The 27,271-nt window shown below is 42.7% G+C and overlaps 3 protein-coding genes across 5 annotated transcripts in view; 2 read left to right on the top strand and 1 right to left on the bottom strand.

Moving 5' to 3' along the window:
• The window catches only part of Ube4a (ubiquitination factor E4A), a 40,064-nt gene extending 25,198 nt beyond the window's left edge, over positions 1-14,866 (top strand). For all 3 annotated transcript variants that reach the window (XM_059267736.1, XM_059267737.1, XM_059267735.1), the window contains 9 exons: positions 39-171; positions 1,603-1,790; positions 3,541-3,641; positions 3,745-3,858; positions 6,249-6,423; positions 8,740-8,920; positions 9,850-9,997; positions 11,349-11,506; positions 14,620-14,866. In XM_059267736.1, the coding sequence (XP_059123719.1) occupies positions 39-171; positions 1,603-1,790; positions 3,541-3,641; positions 3,745-3,858; positions 6,249-6,423; positions 8,740-8,920; positions 9,850-9,997; positions 11,349-11,506; positions 14,620-14,746 (1,325 nt within the window). In that variant the 3' untranslated portion in view covers positions 14,747-14,866. The remainder of the gene's footprint in view (positions 1-38; positions 172-1,602; positions 1,791-3,540; positions 3,642-3,744; positions 3,859-6,248; positions 6,424-8,739; positions 8,921-9,849; positions 9,998-11,348; positions 11,507-14,619) is intronic.
• The window catches only part of LOC131914930 (phosphatidylinositol N-acetylglucosaminyltransferase subunit A-like), a 37,983-nt gene extending 17,749 nt beyond the window's left edge, over positions 1-20,234 (bottom strand). The window contains exon 1 of the mRNA XM_059267738.1: positions 19,870-20,234. The gene's annotated coding sequence lies outside the window, so the exon portion shown is untranslated. The remainder of the gene's footprint in view (positions 1-19,869) is intronic.
• Atp5mg (ATP synthase membrane subunit g) lies at positions 19,877-26,318 on the top strand. Its single transcript, XM_059267739.1, has 3 exons — positions 19,877-20,011; positions 24,580-24,740; positions 26,120-26,318. The coding sequence occupies exons 1-3, from the start codon at positions 19,960-19,962 to the stop codon at positions 26,216-26,218; spliced, it is 312 nt and encodes a 103-aa protein (XP_059123722.1). The 5' UTR covers positions 19,877-19,959; the 3' UTR covers positions 26,219-26,318.
• Positions 26,319-27,271: the final 953 nt, after the last annotated feature.

Genomic DNA, 27,271 nt, shown 5'->3' with positions numbered 1-27,271 from the left:
GAACAGCTATTTGGCTAATTCTAGCAAATCTTTTTCAGAATTTTTTGCAGATAACCTGGGTGATTTCCTCATTTTTCTCCGGCGCTTTGCTGAGGACATCTTGGAGACATCAGCAGATTCCCTGGAGCATGTCCTTCACTTTATCACCATTTTCACTGGAAGCGTAGAAAGGTGATGTGCTGGAAGCTTGCCCCATCAGTATTAGAGCTACAAAACATTCTGCCTGCTGTGGTGAGACTTAATAAGCAGAGGACTCTGCCTACAGAGAATTTGAACCTGAATATAAAGTGCCTGCTGGGAATTCCACTGCTGGTCCCTGGTTAAAATAGTTAACCAGAATACCAGAGGCCATACCAGTGGCAGCCAAGTGCTGAATTCTTCACTAATTATGTGAACCAAAGCTTGCTCCGGCACCTTGAGTTGCATAAGTGGTAAACCTAGGTTCATGTTACTTCTAGCCTTTGCTCTGACACAGGGACACTATGGTTTTTAGAACTGCTTCCCTGATATTTTTATCTGGGGGTGGGGGTGGGGGTTGGGGTTATATATGTAGGCCAAAGGAAACAATTTCTGTGCACAAAAGGGCACATTTGCCGCAAAATAAAAAGTCCACAATTCTCGGCCGGGCGGTTGGTGGCGCACGCCTTTAATCCCAGCACTCGGGAGGCAGAGCCAGGCGGATCTCTGTGAGTTCGAGGCCAGCCTGGTCTACAAAGTGAGTTCTAGGAAAGGCGCAAAGCTACACAGAGAAACCCTGTCTCGAAAAACCAAAAAAAAAAATAAAAAATAAAATAAAAAGTCCACAATTCTCTAAGGGACATCAGATTATAGAAGCCAACCTTCACTGAGCTGGGCAGACCCAAAGGGAAGTCAGAAGCCAACAAGCATTGATTAGACACACAGGTTGGGAGTATGGGTGCTATATGATAATTATAACCTAACCTTTGCCTTCAGTAAGCTTGGGAAGGCAAATTTATTCAAGATGAATCGGTCAAAGAATAGTACATAGTAGATAGTACATTGATGTAGAGAAGAAAATCGAATGTCTAAGCTTTACATGGAAACCGAAGTGCTCCCTCATACATGGTAAGCTGTCCCCTCAAGAGTCAAAAGTGCATAATAGTGATCTTCTATAATCCCAGCACTCAGGAGGCGGAGACAGGAAGACTGCCACCGGTTCAAGGCCAGCCTAGTCTGCATAGGGAGTTCCAGGACAGCCAGGACTACATGCATAGTAAAACCATCTCAGACAACATGTTAAATGGTATAGCCTGCATCCGCCAAGTACTGACACACTTGAAGCAGGGGTGACTTTTTTTTTTTTTTTTTTTTTTTTTTTGGTTTTTCAAGACAGGGTTTCTCTGTGTAGCTTTGCGCCTTTCCTGGAACTCGCTTTGGAGACCAGGCTGGCCTCGAACTCACAGAAATCCGCCTGGCTCTGCCTCCCGAGTGCTGGGATTAAAGGCGTGCGCCACCACTGCCCGGCGTAGGGGTGACTTTTTATGTATGTGATAGTGATAGAGCATGGCCTGGCCTTGTGTGGAATGGGATCATACTGGGGAATCAAATGCTCTTGCTCATCTTGCTTCCTGCCCTCTGCAGAATGAAGAATCCCCACCTAAGGGCCAAACTAGCAGAGGTGCTGGAAGCAGTGATGCCTCACTTGGATCAGACCCCAAATCCCTTGGTGTCCAGTGTGTTTCACCGGAAACGTGTGTTCTGCAACTTTACATATGCTCCCCAACTTTCAGAAGCCCTAATCAAGGTTTTCGTGGACATTGAATTTACAGGTAAAGAAGTCCTGTGACCAGCTCTACAGCTGAGAACTAAGTTTCACAGCTTGGTCACTTTTGAATGTCACAGAAATGTCAGCCAGTGTTTCTTGAATACTTACTGTGCGCTAGGCTTGATGCAGAGTGCTTTATGTTTTCCTGTATCATTACCTTGTCTATCTGAAGGTTTATCTATATTGTTCTCTCTTTTTTTTTTTTTTCCGAGACAGGGTTTCTCTGTGTAGCTTTGCGCCTTTCCTGGAACTCACTTGGTAGCCCAGGCTGGCCTCGAACTCACAGAGATCCGCCTGGCTCTGCCTCCCGAGTGCTGGGATTAAAGGCGTGCGCCACCACCGCCCTATTGTTCTCATTTTATATGTGAGAATATAGATGCTCAAAAAGTTTTAATTATTTGTCTGTATCATACAACTAAAAGAGGTAGCACCAACTCTGTCTCACAAAAACACAAACAACAAGAACAGAAAAAAAAAAATCCACCTGCACAGTGTTGACAAGCACGGCAATCGTGAGGACCTGAGATCGGGCCTTAGGACCCGGATAAAAAAGCCAGATACAGCAACATGCACCCAGTCCTAGTTCTAGGGAGGCAGAGACAGGGGCATGCCTGGGGCTCGCTGGCCATCCAATCTGGCCAATCAGTGAGCTCTGATTTTAGTGAGAGACTCCGTCTCAAAAACAAAAAACACGGTGGAGAGCAATTGAAGAAGACACTTGGGGTCGACCTTTAGCCTCCATATGTCCATGTGCAAATGCACACACATACACATAATATGGACACGGACACACACACAAACATGTATGAACACACACCCACAACGTGTCTATATGTATCAAAAAAATGAGTTAAAGAAAGCATTGCCAGGAGACAACACTGTCTTTCTAGTCAGTCCTGAGCCCCTGGGTTTGATTAAGCAGAACTTTATCTGAATTAGTAGGCAAGATATGTTCAACAGTTGTATAAGAGTCTTTTTAAAGGGGACTTCTGTCGTCTGGTGACACAGGCAGTTGACATTTAAAGAGGCATTTAGCATTTTATTAGCTAACTCTCCATATTTGTTTTCTGCCTTTGTCTCTTGCTTACTCCGGGTCTCAATTTCCTCACCTGTAAAATGAGTCAAAGCCAGGCACGCCTTTAATCCCAGCACTCGGGAGGCAGAGAGAGGCAGGTGGATCTCTTAGTTCAAGGCCAGCCCGGTGTGTAGAGTGAGTTCCAGGAGAGCCAGGACTACTCAGAGAAACCTTGTCTCAGGGTGGGGGTGGATTCTTAGAGAAGGCTGGGGATGTAGCTCAGTGGTAACACATTTGCTTAATGTGTGCAAGGCCTATGTTTTGTGTGTTGTGTGTGTTTTTAATACAGTATCTTTATCCCTTAGCAGTTTCATACATGTAAAAAATGCTTCATCATAGCCACTCCTAATCCCCACACACACACACACACTCTCTCCGGTACTCCCTACATGTTCCCTTTCCCCTTTCACGTCTGCACCTTTTTTTATCCATAACCCACTGAATCCAATTAGCGCTGCCTGTTGGAATGTTACTAGTCTTATTGATGTGATCTTGTGCAAGTAATTGTAGCTACAGCCTAGGTTTCCTCCCCGGCACCACAGGGGTATGGGCTGGGGGACTCCTGGAGAAGATTTGGCAGCAGCCTTGACGTTCAGAGTGAAGAAAATGCATGTGCATAAGTTCCTGCTCCTTCTCTATTAGACTACCCTTCTGATTTCTCCTTCTCGCCTTACTCTAGGGGACCCCCATCAATTTGAACAGAAGTTTAATTACCGCCGCCCTATGTATCCCATCCTAAGATACATGTGGGGGACAGATAGCTACCGGGAGAGCATTAAGGTAAAAGAGGTTTTCATGAAACCAGTTGCTTCAGGTCAGCCTCAGTAAAGTTGTAATTTGGTACTAAAATTTTTTCTTCTTCTTCTTGGGCTGGGACTTACAGGATTTGGCTGACTATGCCTCTAAGAATTTAGAAGCTATGAATCCCCCACTGTTCCTCCGATTTCTTAACCTGTTAATGAATGATGCTATCTTCCTTTTGGATGAAGCCATACAGGTAAAAAAGAAAGAACTGTATGTGTTCCTATACCATCTGTAGTGTCAATGAGGAAGGCTTGAGATCATCAGCATTGGTGATAGTAGGGTGATGATAATAGTGTTTGATTTGGTTTGGGGGTGTGTGTGTGTGTGTGTGTGTGTGTGTGTGTGTGTGTGTGTGTGTGTGTGTTTAGACAAGTTTTCTCTCACTCTTTATCCCAAGCTGACTTCAAACTCATAGGAATCCTTTCACCTTAGCCTCTTAGAGTTTTGGGATTTCAGACATGAACCAGTACACGTGGCAGAGGGTATATTCTTTTGACCGTTTAATTATAATAGAGTAATCCTTGCCTTAGAACAGTCTCGCACACCAAAAATGTCTGTGTAATTGTGTGCCCCATTCTTGCCAATACGCCGCTTTCTAGGCTTATCATTTCATTAGAGACAAGGTCAAGGGTCATTGTTGAAGCTTCATGGGCTTGGGTGGTTATTTGGTTGAGAGTTTAAAAGATAGTATTGGGGCTGGAGAAATGGCTTAGTGGTTAAGAGCACTTATTACTATTGCAGAGGACCTGTTCCCAGCACCCACATGGCAGCTCACAACCACTTGTAACTCCAGTTCCAGGGCATCCAACACCATCTTCTGACCTCCACAGCCTCCTGCACACATGTGGTGAACATACATACGCATAAATCATTTTTTAAAGTGTAATAAAGCCAAACTAAGGTGTACCAACAGGCCAGCAATGTGAAAAGAAATCATAGGATCTTAATTTAGTCAGCAACTGTCAGATTTTCATTGCAGAGTACCCGAGAACAGCCTAAAGAAGGAACGATTGCTTTTGCTCACAGTTGCAACGGTTTTAGTCTAGGCTTAACTGTGTGTGTGAAGGCCCTGCAGCTGGACAGGATCTCCTGGTGGAGGCAGAAGCATCAGTATGACCAGGCAGTGACCTCCAGGAGGAGGTACAGCTTAGTTTGAGGGTAGCCTACTGGACAGTCAGGAGCTCTGGTTGATAACCCACTAAGTAACTTGGGTTTAGTTTGTGAGAGGGATCTGGCCTCCTGCTCTTTTCATAATCCTGCACTCTGACACTTACGTAGGTTCTCTGAGGAAATGAGAGCGGTTCCTATGATAAACACATCTAGTAAGTAGGGACAGTATGATTCTGAAATTGGATAGCTCATTGTTTGCTGCAATTGTAGGATGATGAGAGGTGAGGGCTTTAGTAATTATGACATTCTAATTAATTTTAGACATCAGGCATGTTTGTAGACTTTGGTTTTTTGTGAGCAAGTTTTGAACATTTTGTGTTTTTGTTTTAGGAAGGATTCCTTTTTCCTGGTAGCCTGGTGTTTTAGCCTGGGCTCCATATGCTGCTCCACTGATCCTCCCTCCCCTCCAGACAGTGTCCTAGTTCCAGACAGTTACCTACCAGTCTACTCAGGCTGAGACAAATCTCTATGAGAACTTTAAGATTTAATGTGTGCGTGTGTGCATGCATGTACACTTGCTAGAATGCACACATGGAGGTCAGAGGACAACTTGAGGGAGGCTATTTTCTCCTTTCACCAGGAGGGTTCTGGGCATCAAACTCAGGTCATCATTCAGCCTTGGTAACAGTGCCTTAACCCACTGACCCATCACACTGGCCCTCCAAAAGATCTTAAGCTCCAGCCCTGTATTGACAAAGGCTCAGGACCTTTACATGGTGTCTGATTTTCCCAGCTTAGTTGACAGGGTTTTGTTTTGTTTTAAGATTTATGTGTATGGGGGTTTAGTTTGCATGTATGTAAGTGCGCTATATGCATGCAGGTGTCTAGGGAGGCTAGAAGAAGCCATTGCATCTCCTGGAGCTAAATTACAGGTGGATGTAGGCTGCCATGTGCAAGAGCAAGTCCTCTTAACCTCTGAGCCACTTCTGCAGCTCTGGGGGGGTTTTTTGTTTGTTTTTTTGTTTTGTTTTGTTTTGTTTTGTTTTGTTTTTTGAGACAGGGTTTCTCTGTGTAGCTTTGCGCCTTTTCTGGAACTCACTCTGTAGACCAGGCTGGCCTCGAACTTACAGAGATCCGCCTGCCTCTGCCTCCCGAGTGCTGGGATTAAAGGCGTGCACCACCACCGCCCGACTGTGTATTAGTGTTTTGCTGGAATGTATGCAAATGCATACAGTGCCCGTGAAGGCCAGAAGAGGGCATCAGACCCCCTGGAACTGCAGTTCCAGGTAGTTATGAGCCACAGTGTTGGTGCTAGGAGTCAAACCCTGATCCTCTGCAAGAGCAGCGAGAGTTTGTAACCATTGAGCCACTGTTCTAAACCCAGTTGACTGGATTTTAATTAAACCCTCTTAAATGTCATGGCCCTTCCATTGCATTTTCTTATCTGTTGTATCATGTTTCTGGTTTCCATAGTATTTGAGCAAGATAAAGATTCAGCAGATCGAGAAAGACCGAGGAGAATGGGAAAGTCTGACGCCAGAAGCCCGCCGAGAGAAAGAGGCTGGCCTGCAGATGTTTGGACAGCTGGCACGTTTCCATAACATCATGTCCAACGAAACAATCGGTACCCTTTCCTTCCTGACATCAGGTAAGAACATGATGGTCTGCTTCCTCAAAATTCAGGGGTCAAGGTCTGTTTGGGATCAGCTCAACTAAATGCTAAAAGAGTTAGAATCTGGTACTAGACTGCAGCTCAGATGGTAGAGTGCCTGCCTAGCCCACATGAAACCCTGCATGGTGGCACACACCTGTAATCCCAGCACTTTGGATGTTGAGGCAGGAGGATCAGAAGTTCGAGGTTACCTGAATCTACATAACAAGTTCCAGAACACTTTGGGATGCACAAGACCCTGTCCAAAAGAAAACTGGACTCTGGTGACTCTAACTCCACATCTGAGAGTGAAACAAATCAGAGAAACTTCAAAATGAATGATGGTGCCCATTACTGACATGCCAGAAAATAGAAACTAGTAACACAGTTGGTTTCTTGAAGGAGCTTGGAGTGCAGCTTAGTGGTAGAGTACATGTTTAGTGTGTGCAAAGCCCTAAATTCAATCCCTGATACCCAAAAAACTTCGTTAGGATGAGTTAGCCATTAACTCTGTGTGTGTGTGTGTGTGTGTGTGTGTGTGTGTGTGTGTGTGTGTGTACACCATATACAGTGTACATCATATATGTTCATGTATGTGTACATATATTCTGGAAAATATCTCCATCCAGATTACACGAAGTAGATTTCAAAAAGACACTTATTTCCACTCTCATTACAGCAACACTGTCCTGTTTAGTAACCACTAGCCACGTGGAGCTATCAAACATTTACAATATGGGTAGTCAGAATTAAAGTGTGCTCTACTTGTCAAATCCATATTGTAAGATTGTGTGTGTGTGTGTGTGTGTGTGTGTGTGTGTGTGTGTGTGTGTTATAAAAACATAAATCTAGGCATGGTTTTGCATCCTCTTGGGAGATGTAGACAGAAGGACTCTGAGTCCTGGGCCAGCCTGAGCTACATAGTGACAGCCTAGGGCAAATAACAACAAATGAGGGAGGGAAGAGGACCGATAATTTTCATTCAGTGAATAAATGTAGTTGATATAACAGCCAGTGAGCAGGAGTAAAAGGGAACTGTCTAGTGAGAATCACAGAAACAGATTTTAAAAACTTTGTTTGGTTTTTGGTGTTTTGGTGTTTTTTGTTTTTTTCATGGTTTGTTTTTTTTTGTTGTTTTGTTTTTGTTTTTTTTTTTGTTTTTGTTTTTTGAGACAGAGTTTCTCTCTGTAGCCCTGGCTGTCCTGGATCTCACTCTGTAGTCCAGGCTGGCCTCAAACTCACAGATCTGCCTGCCTCTGCCTCCTAGGTGCTGGGATTAAAGGTGTGCACCACCACCTGGCTACAATTTTAAAATTTTTTAAAGCTTCTTTTAAAAACTATCAGGTCAGAGAAATCAGAGAAGATAAGGCAGCCACAAAGCAAGAACAAAAGCCACAAAGGACAAGGAAGACATTTTGAATATTGAAAATATAGCTTTAAAACTTTAGATAGGGGCTGGAAAGATGGCTCAGTGGTTAAGAGCACTGGCTGCTCTTCCTGAGGACCTGGGTTCAATTCCCAGCACCCATATGGCAGCTCACAACCATCTGTAACTCTAGTTCCAGGGGATCTGACACTCTCACACAGACACATATGTAGGCAAAACACCAATGCACATAAAAATAAACAAACAAACTTTAAATATTCAATGAAAGGGTTAAAAAAATGAACTCAAGGAGCTCTCCCATTAAAATGGAGCAGAAAGGGCTGGAGAGATGGCTCAGAGGTTAAGAGCACTGGCTGCTCTTCCAGAGGTCCTGAGTTCAATTCCCAGCAACCAACATGGTGGCTCACAACCATCTGTAATGAGATCTGGTGCCCTCTTCTGGCCTGCAGTTATATATGCTGTATACAAAATAAATAAATAGATCTTTTTTTAAAAATGGAGCAGAAAGAAAATGAGATGGAGATTAAGAGAGAAAAGGATGAAAAAATGAATGGTAGATTTAGGAATTCTGAAATACAAGTAAAATGTGAGGCTCCTGGATGCGGCATCTGCCACCAAGCCTGACAGCCTGAGTTGGAGCCCTGGGACCCACATGGTGGCAGGAGAGCACTGACTCCACAGCTGTCCTCTGACTTCACACCCTCGCTGTAACACACACAAAATGTATTTTTCTAATGTTTTAACAGTGTTCGTGTGTGGGTAGTAGCTTTTGTTTCCTTCTTGTTTGATTTTGGTTTTGCTGGTCTATGATTTCTCCACTGAAAATGTACTATGTAATTTAAAATCCTCAGAGGTTTCTGATGAAATTAGATATAAGGGGAAAAATTACTGATGGGTTGAGTTTTGAGACTTTGGCTTTTTTCCAGAGATCAAGTCACTGTTCGTGCACCCCTTCCTGGCCGAGCGCATTATCTCCATGCTGAACTACTTCCTACAGCACCTGGTTGGCCCCAAGATGGGCGCTCTCAAAGTCAAGGACTTCAGCGAATTTGACTTCAAACCTCAGCAGCTTGTATCAGACATCTGCACTATCTACTTAAATCTTGGGTATCTGAGATTGGCATTGAGCAGGCTGTGGGGGCTGCTAATGTTATGATAGCAGAATGGCTGGCTAGCCATTGTGTGAAAACAGTGAGGGAAGGAAGGCTCATTTCTAGCTGATAAATGGAAGAGAGATTTTATCTGGTCCATGGGACATGGTTCAGGATTTCCAACATTCTCTCTTGATCTGTGCAAAGATAAACTTTACTGGTTATGCTATTTGTTAAAACATTTTTTAGGACCATAGAACACTTCGTAGAGATATCCTTGTAGAAAATTAGATGTGGTGGCACACACCTTTAGTATCAATACTTAGCAGCCAGAGGCATGCAGATCTCTGAATTCTGTGCTAGTCAGATCTATAGAATGAGTTCCAGGACAGCCAGCCCTACACAGAGAAACTCTGTCTCCAAAAAAAAAAACAAACAGAAAAGAAGAAGAAAGAAAATTAGATGTCAAACCAGGGAGATAGATATTTTAGTCAGTAAAATGCTTGCCACACAAACATGAGCGTCTGAGTTCAGATCCCCAGCACTCACTTTCTAAAAAGCTATATGTGGTAGCATGCACCTGTAATTCCAATACTGGGTAAGCAAAAACAGGAGGATCCCTGGAGCTCACTGGCTATCTAGCCTAGGCAAGCTGATGAATTCTGGGATCAGTGAGAGGCCATGTCTCAAAAAATACAGTGTGGGGAGTAATTGAGGAAGACACCCAACATTGACCTCTGGCCTCCATACACATACTTATACATGCACATACATATACACCACATACAGAGATACACGTACACACAGCAGAAATAAAATGTCTTTCTAGTTGAAAAGAGCACTTGTGGCCTATACATGATGGAATGATTGTTCTGTAGCCCATCTGCTGTCTACACATTGACCTGTGCTCTGATGCTCCGTTTCTTTCTAATGCTGACCTCCTAGGGATGAGGAGAATTTCTGTGCCACTGTGCCCAAGGATGGCCGTTCCTATTCCCCTACTCTCTTTGCACAGACAGTCCGAGTCCTGAAGAAAATCAATAAGCCTGGGAATATGATCGTGGCTTTCAGTAACTTGGCAGAGAGAATCAAGGTAAGGTCGAGGACAGTTTGTTTTCTCATATATTCAGTAAGAAATGCCACACTGTCACCTCAACCTTGCTTCTTTTGCCCTACTTCAGGGAGAAAGGGGTTACTGCCTAGAGGCATTGGAAACAGGTCCTTCCTCCTAGTCAGTCAATAACTGGGAACAGCCATCTTACTAAATAGTACCCCTTCCAAGGGAGAATTGAAGATGTGTCTAACAGATGAAAAGAAAGTGCATTTGTGAAGTCTTTAGATTAACTTTTATGTCCCAGTATTAGGAAAGATTTGAAAACCTAGTGTTAATGCAAAAGAACTTTTTGGAATAAAATTCAGGAAGAAGGGCAAGGCTTGCCGAGACACAGCTATAAGCCAGCATTCACCCAGCTGAAGCAAGAAGATTGCAAATTCAAGACTAGCTTGGGCAACATAATGAGCTCCCAACTCAGAATAAATAACAACAGAGCCAAGAGGAGTAGTCCACAAACACTGTTTATACTGCTTTTCCCTGTTCTCCACATTCCTATTGGTGGCTGGTTTATACTGAAATGCATTTTAGAGATTAAGGTACTCTATTGTCCTCAGCTAATCCTTCCAGTTGGACAGTAGGATAGCTCCATTAGAAATGGGGGGAAAGGAAAAGTACATGGCACAGAAGTCTAATAGAAAACCTTCCAGAACGTGCAGTGGTGGCGCACACCTTTAATCCCAGCACTTGGGAGGCAGAGGCAGGTGGATCTCTGAGTTCAAGGCCAGCCTGGTCTACAGAGTGAGTTCCAGGACAGCCATGGCTACACAGAGAAACCCTGTCTCCAAAAAAGAAAAGAAAAACAGAACCTTCAAACCTTCTTTACTGGTGTCTGCCTTTCCTTTTTTTTTTTTTTTTTTTTTTTTGAGCTGAGCTTGATTGGCCCAGCCAGACACAGACCTAAGGAAGTGAGTTACAGGATCAGTTGTTGGAGGCAATCAAATTTCTGTACCTGCTTATATCAGAGACTGCTCTTCAAACAGGCTGCGTGAGTAGCTCAGTAATTACACAACTACCAGCCTCTGCCCTTTCCCCTTTCAAGTCCTAGCATCCAGAGCAGAACGCTGCCAGAAAGAGGTGTTCCTTCTTTCTCCTGCTGACACTTGCATCCACTTCCAGCCATGACTCCCAGCAGCTGAGCCAACCTGCAGCAGAACTACCTCTGCTTCTAAAACATGGGTCTTGGGCTTGTTCTTGAAAAAAAAAACAAAAAACAAAGTGTAGCTCTGTCGTCTCTGTGGAGGGTTATTGATGACCAAAATTAAGGTGTAGTTACTGAGCAGTTTGGGAGCTGCACTGAGTTCGCTTTAGAAACCAGCTCTTGTCACCTCAGTCTCTTGCAGATCTCCAGCAACAGGAGGAAGAGACATATGCAGATGCCTGTGACGAGTTCCTGGATCCCATCATGAGTACACTGATGTCTGACCCTGTGGTGCTTCCATCTTCCAGAGTCACTGTGGACAGGTCCACCATTGCCAGGCATTTACTCAGGTATACCCGTCCACAGAACTGCCTCAGGAACACAGCTGTGAAAGCTTCCCATGTGTGCTTGCCAGCCAGTTAACACAGTACTGTGCACAGTACATACAGAGTCATTGGGGTAGCACTTCTTATCACCTGTTTAAGATTTAGAGATTCACAAGATAACTCTATTGAGAGGTACTAGCTCTTACCTTACGTCTTTCCTCCTTAGCCAGGTGTGGTGGCAGGAGCCTGGAATTCCAGCACTTGAGAGACAAGCAGGAGGATTACCCTAACTTTGAAGCCAGTATGGTGTACATAGCTAGTTATATAGGCCAGGAGAGCCACACATTGAGACCCTATCTCAAAATACAAAAGAAAATAATTTTTGTTTTGGATTTTTTGTTTTTGTTTTTGTTTTTGTTTTGAGACAGGGTTTCCCTGTGTAGCCCTGGCTGTCCTGGAACTCACTCTGTAGACCAGGCTAGCTTCAAACTGTGGGTGCTGGGAACCAAGCCTGGGTTCCCTACAAGAACAGCGTGTGCTCCCAACTGCTGATCTAACTCTACAGTCCCCAACCTTTTTATTCATTTATTTTTGAGATAGGGTCATGCTGTGGTGCCTAGGCTGGCCTCAAACTCCTGAGCTCAAGCAATCTCCCTGCCTCAGCTTCCTGAATAACTAGGAAAACAACACTGTATCCAGCTTGCCCCCCTCCCTTAAGACAGGATGTCATGGGCTGGAGAAATGGCTTAGAGGTTAAGAGCACTGACTGCTCTTCCAGAGGTCCTGAGTTCAATTCCCAGCAACCACATGGTGGCTCACAACCATCTGTAATGAGGCTATGACCTCTTCTGGTCATACATGCTGTATACATAATAAATAAATAAATCTTTAAAAAAAAAAAAAAAAAAAAAAAAAGACAGGATGTCATGTAGCCCCCAGGCTGTCCTTAATTCACTTTGTAGCTGGAATGACCTTGAAATCGTGATCCTCCTGCACATCAAGTGCCACGATTGCTTGACTTGACCCCTTACCCTTGTTAAGTGTAAGGTGAGATAGGAAGGGGTACTGAGAGACTGTGATACCCATTTAAAATGCTGTTCTGTGAGTCAACTCAAATTTAAGGAACAGGATATTGAAAAATTAGTTTTCTGTTTCATTTTGTATTATGCTTTTTGCTATATGATGCTATGCTAAGTAATACCAGTGAAAAATCATGGTGCTCTCAGATCTATTGATTTGGGGTTTTTTGTTTGTTTGTTTGTTTGTTTGTTTGTTTGTTTGACTTTTCCTGGAGACAGGGTTTCTCTGTGTAGCCCTGGCTGTCCTGGAACTTGCTTTGTAGACCAGGCTGACCTCAAACTCACTGAGATCCTCCTGCCTCTGCCTCCCAAATGCTGGGATTAAAGATGTATACCATCACCACTCAGCAGATCTATCAATCTTTAAAGTATATCATGAATCTTTTGTTTTGGAATCAGATTCATGTAGCCCAGGCTTGAACTTGCTATGTAGGTGAGGATGACTGATCATCCTGTCTCCCCTCCTAAATGCTGAAATCACAGATGTGCACTACCATGCATGACTTATGTGGTACTGAAGATCCAACTTAGGGCTATGTCCATATGAGAAGGCATTCTACTAGCTGAGCTACATCACTAGCCAGTCTTGGAGCTTGCTTTGTTTCTTTTGCTATATTTTTTTAAAATAACATTATTTATTTGTGTGTGTGTGTGTGTGTGTGTGTGTGTGCGCGCGCTTTGCAAGTGTGGAGGTAAGAAGACAACTTATAGGAGTTAGTTCTCTTCTTCCACCATGTGGGACCTGGGGATCAAACTCAGATCTTCAGCCTTAGCAGCAAGCTATATCACACAATGTGCCATATTGCTGGTCCCACCTTTGTTTGTTTTTTTGTAGTGCTTCGAATCAAACCTAGAACCTTGTGTGTGCTAAGCAAGCACTCTGCCACTGATCTATACTCTTCAACACTGAACCATAATCTGCATTGACTTGCATAGCAATCAGCTAATTTAATCAAATGTCAGTTACAAGGGCCTTATCTCGTAACAGCTTATACTGTTCCAAGATCTGTCACTCAAATTACAAGTAGTGAACCTGGTTCAGTAATGCTCATCTGTAGTCCCAGCTACCTGGGAGATTTAGGCAAGAGGTTATTGGTGCCCGGGAATTGGAAGCCAACTTGGGCAACATAACAAAACCCCATTTCAGAAAGGGGGGGGGGGGGGAAGCCAGAGGGTGGTGGCAGCACATGCCTTTAATCCCAACACTTGGGAGGCAGAGGCAGGTTGAGTTCGAGGCTAGCCTGGTCTACAGAGTGAATTCTAGGACAGCCAGAGCTACACAGAGAAACTATGTCTGGAAAAGCAATAACAACAACAACGACGACAAAAACAAAAACTACAAATGGTGATTTAAGATAACACAAGTGACTAGGATCTCTGACTTGAAATCTAAAGGCTGATGACAAAGATAGCATTTCTTTTCTTCTTTTTTTTTTTTTTTGGTTTTGGTTTTTCAAGACAGGGTTTTTCTGTGTAGTTTTGGTGCCTGTCCTGGATATTGCTCTGTAGACCAGGCTGGCCTGGAACTCACAGAGATCCACCTGGCTCTGCCTCCCAAGTGCTGGGACTAAAGGTGTGCACCACCACCGTCCTGCTCAAAGATAGCATTTCTTTAAGAAAATTTTTTTATTTATTTATTTTACTTATGTGTATGAGTATTTTGCTTATCATGTGTGTGCCTGGTGTCCATAGAGGTCAGAAAAGACATTGCCTCCCTTGGAACTGGTATTAACAGATGGTTGTGAAAATCCATGTAGGTACTGGAAATTGAATCCAGGCCCTCTGGAAGATCAGTGAATGCTCTTACCACTAAGGCATCTCTCTAGCCCCCAATAGCATCAATATCTCAGTGGCAGTGTTGGATAAAGTTTATTACGGGCAGAGAGACAGGGTAGCTGAGGAAGATTTGAAAACATACCTCTCATTTCCTTTCTAACCCCAGGTCAGCACCTGACTCAGTCACAGTGCGCCATGCTCGAGACTCGGCAGCAAGATGCTTAGATGTTCTCTATCGGAACTTTCCAGAGTAACTCACTGTCCATTCTTTTCTTGTCCTAGTGACCAAACAGATCCTTTTAACCGTAGTCCCCTTACCATGGACCAGATCCGGCCAAACACAGAACTCAAAGAAAAAATCCAGCAGTGGCTCGCAGAGAGGAAGCAACAGAAGGAGAGACTTGAATAAATACTGTGAACTGAACAACCCAAACCAGCCCCAGGATGTAAACAGTTGTTTGTGGGTTCTCTTTCTGGCTCTGATCCTTCCTTCCTTCTTCCTTCCTTCCTTCCTTCCTTCCTTCCTTCCTTCCTTCCTTCCTTCCTTCCTTCCTTTCTTCCTCTCTTTGTTTTGTGTTTTGGTTTATTTCATTCATTGTTGTTGTTTTACTAAATTAGGAAATTGTTCTTGTACAAATTATGATAATTAAGATTCTTAAGACCATGTTGTCTCCCTGGCTTTCATGAAATTCTCCTTCTCACAGCATCTTCATAAATCATCACTAATTTTCAGCCTTGGTTTTCCTATTCCTCTTGTTTCCTTTTCTACCCTAAATTATATTAAGTCCAACTACAAAAGTGTCCTGCCACTTTTTTCTTTCCCTTCCCAAGTACCACTCAGACATGTTTTAGTGAACACTGCTTTTAAGTCTGTGATGTCAGCTACTTCAGTGACAGCTGGTAGTATCCAGAAACCCTGTTACCCTGTGTATCTTCTAGCCGGTGAGGGCTGGACTTAAGCCCCTGTCCTTACTATAGCTCTGTAATATTACAGAGCAACTTTTCAGATAAATGCAAATACCTTAGTGTGTGTAGACTTTTGGCTGATGGATAAGATTGGGAGAACCTTATACAATTTCTGTCGGTTATCTCTTAATTTTGTATTATCTTGTAACTTAAAGATACTATCACAAACACTCCCATGAGGTTGTCACCACCAAAAGCTTAGCTGCACAGTCTTTTAATGGGTGACAGTAATGGGTGAAACTTCCAGTAAGAGAATAAGTAAGAAGCTGTTAGTGCCCTTTTCTATTTTGTGCCCCAAGGACTAGACCTGGGTAAAATAGGCAATAAATAGTGTATCTATGGAGATGTTATTTTAGGACACCAATACAGTGTATCTCAGTGTGTGTGTGTTATACACACAGATACTGTGTCCTGTTTTTATTGGTCTCATATGAATTGAGTACCACATTATATTGTGTCCTCCGTGGTAAAATGTATGTGGTATGTGGCAATGTCTTCTCACATACTCATTCTAGTCGGGTAAAATTGTAAGACTATAAATATAAAATGTTTATCAATTAACGAAGTAGAGATTGGAGCAAAATCTGGTCCACAAGCCATTTTAAATATCCACTTAGCTCTGGGTACTTAATAAGTGGTTTGACCCCACTTCTCCAACCGTTTTGCTTAACATGCCAGGAGAGGCTCAGTCCTCTATGGGACATTTTTATATCAGTATCAATCTCTGCCCAGAGGTGTAAAAGACAAGAAAATGGAATTGTGGCTTCCTTTAAAGAACATTACTGTCAGCCACGACCTTTCATAGACAGAAGCAGTGTTTCAGTATTCCAACACAAGTTGCTATTAGTCCTTTGTGTATTTTCTGATGGTGTCAACTAGAAAACCTCTGATCAGAGACTCTCACTCTGGCTGTTAAATAAATGTCAGCTGTTGCTGTGCTTGTCTGTGCACAGGGAAGCCCAGGACACGCTCACAAATGCCAGATTGTTAAGATAGATGCCATGTGCCCAGTTGACAGGATTGCTTTTCTTTAAATGAACCTGATTTCCTGTGTGTATTATTCTCCTCTTTCCCTCTCTGGGAATGAACTGCATTTGAACTAAGCTTCTACCTACTGCATTTATTTTCCCAAAGCTAGTGTGGTAGGATGTTTTTATTTGAAAAGGAGGAAAGACCAGAGTTTTGCAGGTGAAAACTGGAGGAAAATGGGTACAGAACCTCAGAAGACAACTGTTCCAGCAGCTTTCTAGCTAATGGCCTCTATGCTGCCTCTCCTGTCTATCTGTACTCTACTTCTGAACTGAACCTTCAGCTTGTAAGCCTTTTTTGGCAAGTTTATGCTGTTTTGTTTTTAAGCTCTTCTGATACTTTCTCTGAATGGCTGTGCACCACTGATGCTGCTGAACCCTTTTACCACAAAAGCAAGTGTGTAGCTTAAGGCCACTATTGGTGAGGAAACCAAGTGTCCTCTGTGCCTTCTTTCTTTCTGTAAACTAATTTAAAGACATCCAGAAAAAGGAACTCTGGAGACTGCTGTCTTATACAACAAGAAGCATGTGTGCATTAGCAGAGGTAAGGGGTCTTGTCTGGAACTCAGCAGCAGCTGTCAATCTGCTAAGATCTCCTGACAGACCTAGTTTTCTGTGATGACTTTGCTGGAGTACAAAAGGAAAGTGAAGACTTCAGTCAGCTCTGGTATTGCTCATAGCTTACCCAAAGGCTAATACTAAACTTGGAAAATTAGTTAGGGTTCAAGCAGTTGTTTGTGTGTTTAATATGGCTTTCTGTGGGTATGTGAAAATTGAAGGAAACTTGAGAAGTAGTCTAATGGTGTAGGTGAAGATGCCATTTGCTGGTCAGTACCACACTCTACACAAGTTTCATTACATTTTTTTGATTCTGATTGCTGAGCAGCGATTGGGCAAAGCCTAAGACTACTGGGTACCTTTACAAGCCAGGCTGATGCTGTACCATTGTCATGTGAGGAAACAGTACACGTGTCCTAACTGCTAAACTGGAAAAGAACCTAGAGACAGAAAATGAAGAACAAAACAACAGAATGGTTGGCTGAAAAAAAAACTCGATCACTATAACTATGTTTAACATTCCAGGAAGGTTACTTCTTGTCAAACTTGCCTGGGGATGTTGTTTGTTCAAAACTTGTATTTAATAAATGAGCACCTGACTTACCACTCTGTTAGTCCTTTATTACAGTATTAAAAGCTAGCAGCCTGGTGTGGTGGTGTGTGCCTGTAATCCCAGCTACTAGCCAGTAGGAGGAAGGAAGGGCAAGGCCTGCTAGGGCTACCTAGTGAGTTCAAGACTAGCCCAACTTAAAAATTTTTTTTTCTTTTGGTTTTTTGAGACAGGGTTTCTCTGTGTAGCTCTGGCTGTCCTGGAACTCACTCTGTAGACCAGGCTGGCCTCGAACTCAGAGATCTGCCTGGGGTGCTCCACCACTGCCTGGCTCAAACTAAAATTTAAAAGGGATGTAGCTCAATGGTAGAGAGCTTGCCTAGCATACACATTGCTAAATTCATTTCCAGTACCACCACCATAGAGAGAAAAAGAAAAAGCTAATGACATTTCAAAAGTCCTTCTGAAAACCTAGAGGGTTTTGCCACTTCCTCTAAGCAAGTGCTACAACCACCAATTTGTGGACTCCACTACTGCCCAGCAACTCTTCTCTGTGTCCTTAAGATATTCTAAAGTGGACTGGAGAGATGGCTCAGCCAGAGGACCCGGGTTCAATTCCCAGCACCCACATGGCAGCTCACAACTGTCTGTAACTTCTTTTCCAGGGGATGTGACACCCTCACACAGACACACCTGTAGGCAAAAACACTAATGCTCATAAAATACAAATAAAAGGTTTTGGTTTTTTTTTTTAAGTTTCTAAAATTTAGACTCTCACCTGAAATTCTCTCTCCTTTCACACTCAGGTGGCATCCATCAGATTCCTCACTTTGAAACTTTGCTCCCATCACCGCATTCAAGGAAAGGTCCCACCATTCCCAAACTAATTCCTCTATCTTCTTCGCTGTCTCCCTGTTCTTGACAATTCCCCTTCTCTAACTTCAGTTTCTCTTGAGCTCCACATTCCCCTTGAGTTGTCTGACTTACGGTCTCTACCATATTTCCTCACTGATACAATCTGGTTTCTGTGATTTTGAAACTTTCTAGTTAATATCACAGATGTTCATACTGATAATTAGCTTGCCTATCTTTCCCCAAAAATAAATGGTCTTATCCTATAGTCCAGACTGGCCTGAAATTCCCAATCCTCAGGCTCCTGTATGCTGAGATAACATGGGTTTCACCACCCAAGTTATCTTTCCTGCCTTAATTTTTTTTTTTTTTGTTTTGTTTTGTTTTTTCGAGACAGGGTTTCTCTGTGTAGCTAGCTTTGTGCCTTTTCCTGGAACTCACTTGGTGGCCCAGGCTGGCCTCGAACTCACAGAGATCTGCCTGGCTCTGCCTCCCGAGTGCTGGGATTAAAGGCCTGCGCTACCACTGCCCGGCTCCTGCCTTAATTTGACATCAGTATCTAAGGCAGTTTGTCTCTCCCTTGTTAAAATGCTCTTGACTCCTTAATCCCACTTCTAATCTGTCTTTCTACCTAACCATCCCATCAGTTTCACTTCCAGCACTACTTCTGGCTTCTCCAGAACTTCTTGTCCTCATAAAATACCACTTTCCTACATTTTTTTTTTTTTTTTTTTTTTTTTTTTTGTCATGTCAAAGTTTCAAACCTTTGGAATTTGTATGTTTTCTTACACGTCAAGTCTTCCCAGATCAGCACCATGCCTAATCTTATGTTCCTCTCTGAGTTTACCCTGCAATTCTGATACTTACTCCTTATATGACCATTTAGGAATCTCGGTCTCTAAGGGGACAATACCCAAAGCGTTCACTGAATTACAAAATGCCTGGCATAGTATACACCCTCAACACACACACACACACACACACACACACACACACACACACACACACACACACACACGTGACTTTCTTCCTCCTGTCCGCATTGCTCCATGTGGTTTGATTGGAAAACCGGGATTGGATTCCAATTCTAATAGTGGCTGCGGAGGAAAATAGGATTATAAAAGGGCAATTAAAGAAGTGGTTAATTGGGTGAGTCTGGTGACTTGCGTTAAGTGACGCCTACATGGCCCCTTAAAGCTCCTATTCGGCCTCGGACCTGCTGTGTCTCTAAAACAAACATATCGGCCCACAAGCATCTTACGATGCCCTCCAGCCTCGATTTCCACGTTCTCTGAAAAACTACGAAAGTGCCACAAGTAAAAGTGGAGATCAAGCTAAGAAAATCAACGACGCACGCGCATTTCCTCACCTCAACGGTCTTCCGGGCCGCCATGAATGGCTGCCCCAAGCAATGCCTGTTTCCCGAGGAATCTCATTATTCTCCACATGTTCTCTTACCTCATATTTTCATATCTACATTTTATTTGTGCCTAACAAAATAAGCTGACCAACTATGTTCCACAAACAGGGAAGGGATACCTATATATTTTGAACAGGCACAGAGAGGGACAGCCTGACCTTGGAAGTCGGGCAGGGGGCCTGCCACGGGTCCTTCCGAGGGTGACATTCAGCCGGCGGTTCGAGGAGACGGACCTTCCACCCTAGACGATGGCCAAGCTCGTCCGTAACTTCGCGGAGAAGGCCCCGGGGCTAGTAGCCGGTGAGCGCGGCCCGGGGGAGGCTCGCGAGGGGCAGGAGTGTGCTGTGGGCACCACGGGGCCCGCGGGCGTCGGGAGGGCCGCCAGGAGGCAGCCGGAAGGCTGCAGCCTCTCCTAGCCTGCACCCGGCTTCTTAGGGCGCACACGCTGCTGGGCCCCGGCCGCGACCGCGGAGAGGGTCGTGTGAAGAAGCCCGGTTTCACTCCGCCGCGAACGCCATGAGGCCCCCTTACCGTGCCTTGGAGAAGTGGGAAGGGAGGACGGAAACGGTAAAGGTCGCACGTCAGGCCTCACTGGGTGGTCTGGCGGAGTACTAGAAAGTCATCAGAAATTCTTAAAAGACCCGTAAGGCCTCTGAGAGTTGTGTTTGCTTACCGTCTTGGTCAGATCCTAGAGGAGTCTGCATCCGGCGAAGGGAAGTAGGAACGTAGGGATGACTATCCCTGTCTCGGTCCGCCTAGAAAGCGATGCCCGTCCACTGTCGTCTTTATCATGGTGGCTTGGCATTCGCAGGGTTACTTTGTTAGAAAAGTCTGCTAGAGTGCCGTATCTCAGATGAGCACTGAGTAGTCACAAGCCTGAATAATATATTCTGTCGCTACAGTTCTCTTCTGAGTAGCAGATTACTCGTTTTATTTCTGAAGCGGAAGGTGAAATTTACATTTCTTTCTCTTCTGTATTGTAGTAAATGTTTGAAGGTCAGATTTCTAAATAGCTGAATTTCTGTATGTTCAGATTTGGTTATAAAATGTGAATATAAAGCGAATTTTAAAAACATGTAGTGCTTTTGAGCTTGTTTTGCTGTGTTTGGATGCTTAGTAATTCGTTTTCTCCTCCCCTTCATCACCAGCCAAACAATAATGAGCTTAGAGTGCCAGACTCAATAAATACTAGATTCCCTCCTACAGAACACTTAACTAGTCTGCTAGTAAGCCGTTTTCCTCATTTTTCCAAAGGATTTCTTGTTTTTAGCTTTACCTTTACTATGATCATCTGGCTGTGTTGCAAACTGCTAGGATTTTACATCAATACAACCAGAAGGCTTGATGCTTGGACTTTGGTGGTTTGAGGTGCAACATTTAATATTTCATATGGAATTTTTTTCCTAGCAGTATGACTTTTGCATAATTTAGGTAGCTTGTATTCAGGAATTTAAAACTGGTGTTATTGATGAAATCCCAAAAGAAAAACATTACCAAGGTAAACTTTGGTCATGTTAACACTTAACTCTTTCCACTATTGTGAGTAATTGAAAGGTAATTTGTTCTTCCAGAAGTACTGAAAGGGAGGGGGCTCTGGTGGGGTTGGAATGTCAGGTGGATTTTGCTCTACAGCATAGGCTGGTGTATTAAGTGAATGTTAAAGTATTTGATACTGACACTAATCTCAGTTCCCTAGGGTATGTAGCTTTATCATCAGACCTCCCCAGGAAGGTCAGAGTCTTTCTCTGTTTTTTCTCCCCTTAACTAAGCTAAAGATTTTATTTGGTTTTCACCAGTTTTTCCATTAATATCTTTCACTTCTAAGTCCCAGTCCTCATGGTATTCTCTTTTTTTGTTTGTTTGTTTTTGTTTTTCGAGACAGGGTTTCTCCGTGTAGTTTTGCTTCCTGTCCTGGATCTCACGCTGTAGACCAGGCTGGCCTTGAACTCACAGAGATCCGCCTGTCTCTGCCTCCTGAGTGCTGGGATTAAAGGCGTGCTCCACTACTGCCTGGCCAGGGTATTATCTTACAATTAGTTGTCAGTCTCTCCAGTGTCCCCTTTCTTATGTCTGATCTTTCAAGATTTGGCCACTTTGAGGTATCTTGTCTGGATATCCTGAAGAGTGTTCCCCAAATTTGGGTTTCTCTGATAATTAGTCTGGAATTGGGGATTTTAAGAACAAGAACTACAGATGAGTCACCCTGATCACATATTAAGAGGTTCATGATATTCATACCCATCTTTTTGGGTTTTTTTTTTTTTGGGGGGGGAGGGGGGAGACAGGGTTTCTCTGTGTAGCTCTGGCTGTCCTGGAACTGGCTTCAGAGACCAGGCTGGCCTTGATCCTCCTACCTCTGCCTCCCAAGTGCTGGGATTAAAGACATGCAACACCACTGCCCAACCCATACCCATCTCTTGATCTAATAAGATCTTCCACTATAAAACTATTGATTTCACTTTCTGTGCCTGTTTTTATTTCTTTTTTTTTTTTTTTTTTTTTTTTTTGGTTTTTCGAGACAGGGTTTCTCTGTGTAGCTTTGCGCCTTTCCTGGGACTCACTTGGTAGCTGTTTTTATTTTTATTTATTTTTTATTTTTTGACAAATTTTAGTCCTTTTCAGACACACCATTCCCCTTCCCTCTCCTGGACCTCACCTCCTACCTTCACCTCTACCCCGAAAAGAATGTTATTTTACTATGACATGATGGTGGTGACCGACCAGCCTTATGTCTTTTGTGTCTACATCCATCTTTAGAAGCAAGTAACCAGAGCAGGAGGATTTTCTGTTAGAGTGTTGGGTGGGTCTAGCTTCTACATAGATCAAGTGGAATTCTGTGAGAAAGATCTGTCTTGTTTCCATTTCCTTTTTTTCTTTTTTCTTTCCCATTTTTTTTTTCTGTTCTAAATTATACTGGCTCATTTTAATTTATTTCATGCTTTCATATCTAATTCTGTGTCATTTATTGCTGGGATTGTGCCAGCCTTGGCCATCTGTAGATCTTTTAAGTTGGCACCTCTGCCCCCTTTAACATGCCTCCTTATTTTTTTGTACCACATGATGAATCATCATTTTATTTTCTCTGTCCAGCCTTAGAATTGGCCATTTCTCCAAGAAGCCCTACTTCCTTTTAATAAACAATGGAATTTACAAGTTGTCATCTAGATACTGGGTTTTTTTTCTTGCTACTAGAGTCCATTTTAAATTTCTCTCATTGGACAGTTTCTTTTGCTGTGATAAAATACCATGGCCAAAAGCAAATTAGGAAGGAAAGGGTTTATTTCATCTTCCCAGTATGAAATCCATCATCCAGGGAAATCTGGACAGGAACCTGGAGCCAGGAACTGAAGGAGAGATTTTGGAGGAGTGCTGTTTACTGGCTTGCTCCCCATGGCTTGTTCAGCCTGCTTTTTTTTTTTTTTTTTATAGCACTCAGGTCTACCAGCCCAGGGGTGGCAGCATCCTGAGTGAGCTAGACCCTCTTCACATCAATCACCAATTAAAAAAATGCACCACAGGCCGAACTAGTAGGGGCATTTTCTCAGTTGAGGTTCTTCCTTCTTACCAAATGACTGTAACTTGGATCAGGTTAACACAAAACTTGCCCACACAAGCATTCGGACACATGCTGTATTTTATATTAGTCTGTATAGATAAGTAATTGTTTCTGGGACTGCAGAGATGGCTCAGTAGTTAAGAGCACTTGTTGCTCTTGCAGTTTCTTTCTTTGTTTGTTTGTTTGTTTTGTTTTTCTAGACAGGGTTTCTCTGTGCAGTCCTGGCTATCCTGGAACTTACTCTGTAGACCAGGCTGACCTCTAACTCAGAGATTGACCTGTCTGTGACTCCCAAGTGCTGTGATTAAAGGCCTGCGCCACTAATGCCCGGCTGCTCTTGCAATTTCTATATGTGTTTCTCTCCTCAGTTTGTGTGTCTGTGTCCCTCTCTCTCACAACTTCAGCCCAGGACTTTGCATGTGCTCTACCACTGAGCTACATCTCCAGACCTTATGCTAATTTTGTGATTATTTCTCCTTCTGAATTCATTGATTTGAAATAGTGAATAAATACATCAAGGAATTTTAGGTGTTTGTTTGGTTGGTTTTTGTTTTTCAAGACAGGGTTTCTCTGTAGTTTTGGCTGTCCTGGAACTCACTTTGTAGACCTGGCTGACCTAGAACTCACAGATCTGCCTGCCTCTGTCCTGAGTGCTGGGATCAAAGGTGTGCACCACCACCCGGTACAGTCTAGTTTCAACTGCTTTTACCAATACATGTAAGTTTTATTTTTATTATGAGTGCAGTTTTTGAAAGAGGATGCAGCTATGCATGGTGAGAGATTTAATGAAGCACGTATTGCTAAGGATACCAAAAATGGATACTTACTGGTATAATTCCCTCTGGACTTGTGGTCAATATTGTGATGAGCTCTGATCTTACTGATAAAAGGATGCTATTCTACATAGCTTCTTTCCCTTCTGGACTCCTCTTCAAAATGTGGTGTTTCTACAAAGAAAAATGAATAAATTGCTTTGTCTTTGTTTTCCAATTAGGGACTAGTAACTTTAGAGTTAATTAGATTTGCCATTCAGAGGTGAATAAGTACTAGCTGGCCACTAGTGAGTCCTGGCATAATTGACTGCTTAGAGCTTCCTGTCTGTTGAGTGTCCCTGTGACACAGGTGTTCTGCATCTTTAAAAGCCTCTTGTTACCAGGGAGCAGCAGCTCTGACTTTTCACACCGGCTGCACATTCGGTCCAAGCAGTGAGTGGATGTGATAGATGAATAAATATTTGTGTCCAGCCCACACATCTGCTTCTTTCGATCTCTAGTGAGTTCATCCTGGGTTTTTGTTTTGTTTTGTTTTCCAGCTGCGGTGACTTACTCGAGGCCTCGATTGGCTACATTTTGGCGGTACGCCAAGGTTGAGCTGGTTCCCCCAACCCCTGCTGAACTCCCTGCAGCTATTCAGAGTGCGAGAAAAATAATTCAAAGTGCTAAAACTCGTAGCTTCAAACAGCTTACAGTTAAGGTAACTATGGGCTGTGAAAAAGTATGTTTGTGATAGAAAATGTCTTCCCTGGGGGTTTTTCAGGTTCTTTTGATTAATATATGTATTTTCCAATAAAGCAGAATCCAACATAATGAGAGATAATCTCTTTTGACTGCCAAGAAAAGACATTTTTTCTCACTTTGTAATCTGGATAGAACTAACTCAGCTCTTTTTGTCTTGGTCTAGTTGTGGTCTTAGAACAAAAAGGTGAGCATCTTGACTGGCAGCCTTGATTTTCTTCCTAATCTTAGCTAGTATATTATAATCTGATAGCTGCCTTTGCTGAGTTTTTGTTTGTTTTGTTTTTGTCATGGAATTATCCCCATTTCAGCTAAAGACCTCTAGAATTATTAGGCAGAACAAGAATACCAAAATCTGGGTTTTCAAATTGCGTGTAGACTAAAGGCCACAAGAATTGGAACTTGGAGCCAGGTGGTGGTAGTATGTGCCTTTAATCCTAGCACTCTGGAGGCAGAGGCAGGCAGATCTCTGCCTTTGAGGCTAGCCTGCTCTAAACAGCAAGTTCCAGGACAGACTACAAAGCTACACAGAGAAACCTTGTCTCAAAAAAAACAAACAAACAAAAAAGAATTGGAACTTGACTTTTAATATCCAATTCAAGTAACTACTGCGTTCCAGCCTTCACCTGGGTAGTGGTGACAGGAGACTTCTAATGGCCCCTGGTGTGACTGAAGGGGCAATGACCTCCAGAAACACTCTTAGTAGAAGTAAAGGCGTTCAGTTTGTTTATGGAAAGATATTTTTTTCCAACTAGAGTTTTTAGATACAAGTTTGTGCTTAAATGAAACAATGCTTTCAAGAACCATGTGTGGGTTTGTTTGGGTTTTTTTTCCCCTTTTGGGGGCGGGCGTCAGAAACATAAAATAGATGTTGAACAATTGGAAAGAATTAAACCAAATGATAGTAAATAAAAATGAAGTACATGGGGTGGGTGTAAGGGAAGAACACAGACTTCTCCATCTTTGACGGACAGAAGACAAGCCCTATGAATGCCCTGTCTAATGTGTGAGCCATTTCCAGGATGTGGGTTGTTTTAGAGCCCATAAAGTGTCTCATAAACTAATAATGAAAGGGTTAAGTCAGTTCAGGTCTTTAAAAATCCCTTTGAAAGAATTTATAAGCTCAGGCCCATTTGCCTTACAAAATTGAAAGTTCAAGGTTTTCAGAAGTTGAACATTGAACATTAGTAATTCCTGACTTTGGCTAAAACTGTTCTGTAGTTTTGAATAACACCCTTATATTCTCTGTCAATCCTGAGAGAGAATAATTTCAAATATGTGTTGGGTTTTTTGTTTGTTTTTTAAAGTACCTTAAAAGTTGTGCTTTTTCTTTTCCAGGAAGCTGTGCTGAATGGTTTGGTGGCCACTGAGGTGTGGATGTGGTTTTATGTCGGAGAGATCATAGGCAAACGTGGCATCGTTGGCTATGATGTTTGAAGACTGATCTTTAACATCTGATTTTATTTGAGTTCCTATTTGAATGTTCTTGGACCACATGTAATGAGACTGCTATCTGAATAAAATATTAGCTGTCGAATAGTAGTGTTTTCTCTGTCAAATACTACATAGATGGTCACAGTTTTTCCTGATAGTAAGTTGAGTTGTCTTTGTCCTTGTTACATTGATACTGATTTAGTATGTGTCTGTTTAACCATCAATTAGAAAAGATGGATGTGAATATATATATTCACATGATACATAATACATGATGGTAAAATTTTAATTCAAAGGTTTAAAACATTATTAGCCAAGTGTAGTGGCCCGCGTCTATAAGCCTAGCATTTGGCAGGTAGAGTTGGGAGATGACAACAGATTTGAAATTTGTCTACATAGTTCCAGTTAGCCATGGTTATAGAATGAAACTATCTTTAAAAAAAAAAGAGAGAGAGAGAAAAAGGCACATCGAAAATTTAGGCAGATGTAGTGGCATACACCCAGCAACTTAAAAGACTGATGTAAGATCACTTGAATCAAGGAGTTCAAGACCAGCCTGAGCATATAATATAATGAGACCTTGTCTCAGAAGGACATATTGGGGAGGGGCAGGAGTTTAAGGTCATCTTGAGCTACAAGAGACCTCGTCTCAAAAAAAGTTATTACAGAAAAGAAAATTGGATTATTTTTCTCAGCAATTCTGTAAAAACGTTGGGGGTACTTGTCAATTTGAATATTTGCCTCAAGAAAGAATAGTAGGGGGTAGTATTCTTAGATATATGTTTATAATATCTTTGACAGTAGAGCAGGGTGAAAGAGCCATGTAACTGGGATGCTCTGGTGTGGCGGCACACTCCTCTTATCCCAGCACTTGTGAGACAGAAGCAGACAAATCTTTTAATTCAAAGCTGTCCTGGTCTACATACCAAGTTTCAGAACAGCCAAGACTACTTAGATCTTGTCCCTCTCTATTTAAATTTTAAAAAAAAAATTTTTTTTAATTGGGATGTATTATATTAAATCTAGTTTTATCACTTTTTCGTAGCTTTGCAAGAT

Source organism: Peromyscus eremicus, chromosome 7 (assembly GCF_949786415.1).
Source record: "Peromyscus eremicus chromosome 7, PerEre_H2_v1, whole genome shotgun sequence".
NCBI classification, from domain to species: Eukaryota; Metazoa; Chordata; class Mammalia; order Rodentia; family Cricetidae; genus Peromyscus; species Peromyscus eremicus.
This window is presented reverse-complemented; position numbering and strand designations above follow the sequence as displayed.

Bases quoted from the DNA above. Each gene is read 5' to 3' on its own strand.
- Atp5mg (XM_059267739.1), top strand. From the start codon at position 19,960: ATGGCCAAGCTCGTCCGTAACTTCGCGGAGAAGGCCCCGGGGCTAGTA. The intron at 20,012-24,579 runs GTGAGCGCGGCC...TTTGTTTTCCAG, and splicing joins GGCCCCGGGGCTAGTAGCCG to CTGCGGTGACTTACTCGAGG. The intron at 24,741-26,119 runs GTAACTATGGGC...TTTCTTTTCCAG, and splicing joins TCAAACAGCTTACAGTTAAG to GAAGCTGTGCTGAATGGTTT.